The sequence below is a fragment of the Condylura cristata genome, unplaced genomic scaffold (assembly GCF_000260355.1).
Source record: "Condylura cristata isolate star-nosed mole 26May11 unplaced genomic scaffold, ConCri1.0 scaffold00034, whole genome shotgun sequence".
In the NCBI taxonomy this organism is placed as follows: Eukaryota; Metazoa; Chordata; class Mammalia; order Eulipotyphla; family Talpidae; genus Condylura; species Condylura cristata.
The window spans coordinates 5,832,246-5,835,975 of NW_004567135.1; the positions used below are offsets into that span (position 1 = coordinate 5,832,246).

General features: G+C 62.1%; 1 protein-coding gene across 1 annotated transcript in view; it reads left to right on the plus strand.

Annotated features, from left to right (window-relative positions):
• Window positions 1–512: 512 nt before the first annotated feature.
• LOC105854331 (keratin, type II cuticular Hb1-like) overlaps window positions 513–3,730 on the plus strand; it is a 5,287-nt gene continuing 2,069 nt past the window's right edge. The window contains exons 1-5 of the mRNA XM_012732308.1: window positions 513–554; window positions 1,230–1,486; window positions 1,918–1,978; window positions 2,975–3,070; window positions 3,509–3,673. Coding sequence (XP_012587762.1) covers window positions 513–554; window positions 1,230–1,486; window positions 1,918–1,978; window positions 2,975–3,070; window positions 3,509–3,673 — 621 coding nt within the window. The remainder of the gene's footprint in view (window positions 555–1,229; window positions 1,487–1,917; window positions 1,979–2,974; window positions 3,071–3,508; window positions 3,674–3,730) is intronic.

Below are 3,730 nucleotides of genomic sequence, written 5' to 3' on the forward strand. Positions count from 1 at the left end.
CTGTCTGGTCCTTTGCACACAGAACAGAAAGGAGTGAGGGCCATGGTGCTGACCCACCTAGCAGCACCGGAGAACGCCAAGCCCAGACTCCAACTCGCCAGGCCCCCAGGGCGCAGGTGCCCAAAGTTTGGGGTTCCCATCCTGTGCCCCTCTGCAACTGCCCTGAGTACTGGCCGCCAGGGAGCAGAGCAGGCCGCCTGATGGCCATGCCCACTCGCCCGCAGCACTGTGTGACCTGGGCCCTGGCTTCTCCTCGCAACCCCGGTGCTCTCCCCAGAGCTGGGTGTGCTGTGCGTGTAAGCTGACGAGGACTCCCCAGTAGCCAGGAGACCCCACCACCGCTCAGTCCCTGTCAGCTCAGACCACCTGAAGTCACCCAGTAAGACCAGAGTGTCCATCCCCCGTTCCTGGGCTTCTAGCCTGGGGTTTCCTAGCTGCACTCTGCACTCACTGGGGTGGAGGACAGGATACCGTGGCAAAGGAGCATCTCAAGCCCAGCTACAAAGTGCGAGATGTGGACACTGGAGGCCACGAGGGCCGAGTCCTTTGTGCACGTCCTTTCTGGCCAGTGCAATGCGTTGATGCCCTGGCTCCTTCCGGGGTGTGAATGCCCCCCAGCAAGGCCTGCGCGCCTCTGCCCCGAAGTCCTCGCCCTCCCCATGTTCCAAAACCCTCCCCTCTCACATCCCCTGCCTGGCCTCCAGAGCCATCAGAGTGTCCAGTATAGGAATGCAGGCCACCTAGAACCACACCCGCCTGCCCATGTCTCCCGCCACCCCTAGGAATCCCTTTCCCCACCTTGACCATCCATCCAAACAACTGCTCATGGAGCCCTGCGCTTGCCTTTGAGGACAGAAACCACAGGCCCTGCCCTGGAGAGCTCACAGTAAAAGGCTTTCATCCGGGTCTGTCCTGCCCAGCCCTGCTCCCCACTCCTTTCCTCCAGAAGCCTGCCGCCTGTGCCCCGCCCCTCCCCCCCATTATCCTCAACCCCTGCCTGGCCCCTCCCCTCACCACCACCCACCCGGTCCCACAGAAACCCAGCACAGGCCCTGGATTCTCACGCTTCTAATCCAGACCCACCTGGACAGGCCTCCTGAGACCTGACCAAGCAGTCATGAGCCAGGGGCTCTCCTGGAGCTTCCTCCGGCCAGGCGGTGCCCAGCAGCGGCCCTGCCCTCCAGCCTGGCCTCTGACAGCTCTGCTTTGGCTCTGCCCCCTCTGAGGAGGCTGGAAGCACCGGCTTCCCGCCAACCTTCCTCTCACTGCCGAACCAGGTGCGCTTCCTGGAGCAGCAGAACAAGCTGCTGGAGACCAAGTGGCAGTTCTACCAGAACCGCCAGTGCTGCGAGAGCAACCTGGAGCCGCTGTTCAACGGCTACATCGAGACGCTGAGGCGGGAGGCCGAGAGCGTGGAGGCCGACAGCGGGCGGCTGGCCGCCGAGCTCAACCACGTGCAGGAGGTGCTGGAGGGCTACAAGAAGAAGTGAGTGCGGCAGGAGGGCTCGGACAGACGAGGTGGGAGTAAGACAAAGCAGAGTCAGGCCAGACCTTAAGAGGAAGCTTCCAATAGGAAGAAGACAATGGGGGCGGGGGGAGGGGGGAATTCGAGGGTCACCTTTGGGGAGAATTCGAGGGTCACCTTTGGGGAGAACTCGAGGATCACCTTTGGGGAGAATTCGTGCTGCCCCGTGTAAGGCACCACACCCACCCTCACCCCTTAGCCCCTCCCCCCGCCACCCCGGAAATGAGGCTCTGAAACTGGGAGGCACTCTGGGGCACGGGTGGTTTGAGTGTCCAGCGGACAGCTTTTGCCCCTTGGCCCTCCAAAGGAGCCGCTCCCTGGACGTGTCTGGGCCTTCGTGCTCTCCTCTTTCTCTTCAAATAGCCCCTCAACTTTGTGTCCTTTGTCCCCAGGTACGAAGAGGAGGTGGCACTCAGGGCCACCGCTGAGAATGAATTTGTGACTCTGAAAAAGGTGTGTGTCCTCCCACAACTCACCCTGGGGGCAGAGGCAAGAGAGACGGAAAGGCTGAGCACTGCCCCAGGCTCAGCATGGCCTCTCCCCTTCTCGGGTGCACCAGGGCAGCATTCTGCCCTTCCAAGGGAGTTCCCTGGCCACGGCTTCCCGCCCCCTCCACCACCTGCCGGGCAGACAACAGCCACTCACCACTCGGAGACTGGCAGGCGAAAGAGCTGAGCGCCCAGCAGGGCACAGCCAGAGGGGCTGGCTGGCCTCGCTCCTCAGCTCTTAGGCTTGCCCTGCACAGGGGCCATCCAGCCAGTGCCCACCGGGCCCCCGGCCTCCTCCAGAAGAGGGCGCAGCCGAGGACCAGCAGTCAAGCATCTTGCTGAGTCCCAGCAGCTGGGAAGGGGCGGAGCTGGTCCCCAACACCTCTTCTTCTCACCACCCACCATCTAGATGTTTACCATGTAATTCTAGAGATTCTAGAGCCAGGGAGGGGGTGGCAAATCCCTTGAAATGGCCCGCTTGACACTGGATCCTAAGTTCCAGTGACAACGTAAGAGATTCGGGAGAAGTCAACCCACTGGGTCCCAGGGGAAGTGTCTGGGATCCCCCCTTCTTCTTTTTTTAAGATGTATTTATTTATGCATTCAGAACTGGGATACAGGCCACAGGTGCGGGGGGGTGAGAGGATTCACCAGAGACAGAGTGGGGAGCAGAATAGGCGGATCCACTGAAACACTCTGAGGGGAGGTCAGGAGAGGTCTGCTGCGCCCTGTGGGTCCCTCCCTGGCTGGAATCAAACTCGTGCTACAGGGGCTGCGACAGGTTCATAGTGCTGCACCTTAACCCCCGCATCGCCGGGGAGGGCGCAGGGGTCCCCCTCTCTTATCCAGACCTGCTCCTAACCCCTTAACTGCATAGAGCATTTCACTAAGACCGTGAAGCCAGCCCCCACCCCACGCTGTCGTCTCGCCAGTGAAACCCTGGGCCTCATTCTCCTTGTAGGATGTGGACTGCGCCTACCTGCGCAAGTCAGACCTGGAGGCCAACGCGGAGGCCCTGACCCAGGAGATCGACTTCCTGCGGCGGCTGTATGAGGAGGTGAGGGCTGACGGAGCAGGGAACAGGATGAGGTGGCTGGGACCTGGGAAGCGCTGGCCGGCCTCTGGCTTCTGCACCCCTTGAAGGGGCAGCGCTGACTAGCACTGAGGCCTAAGTCAGATTTACTGTCAGTAGTGAAGGAAGTTTAACCTGGTAACTCATCTGACAGGCCCCAGACGAGCTGGTGACCCTGGTCACCGCGGAGATAATCTCAAAGGGCGGAGGGTAGTGGCCCCGACTGCAATCAGGGGGCCCCAGACATGGGCTTCTCGCAGCCTGGGCACCCCGGGGACATTGAGAGGCCCCAGGCTGAAGGAAGGCCTGACCCTGGAGGGGCCCCCAACAGTGACGGTTAAAGGAGCGGAGGTCAGGGACACCCTGAAAGCAGACTGCTGAGAGTGGGGCCACTAGAGAGCTCTCAACACCCCCCACCCGCAGGAGATCCGCGTGCTCCACGCCCACATCTCAGACACCTCGGTGGTCGTCAAGATGGACAACAGCCGCGACCTGAACATGGACTGCGTCATCGCCGAGATCAAGGCCCAGTACGACGACATCGCCAGCCGCAGCCGGGCCGAGGCCGAGAGCTGGTACCGCAGCAAGGTGGGCGGCAGCCGGGATGCTGGGGGGCTCCCGCCTCCGGCCGGGGAGCGGGCGGGC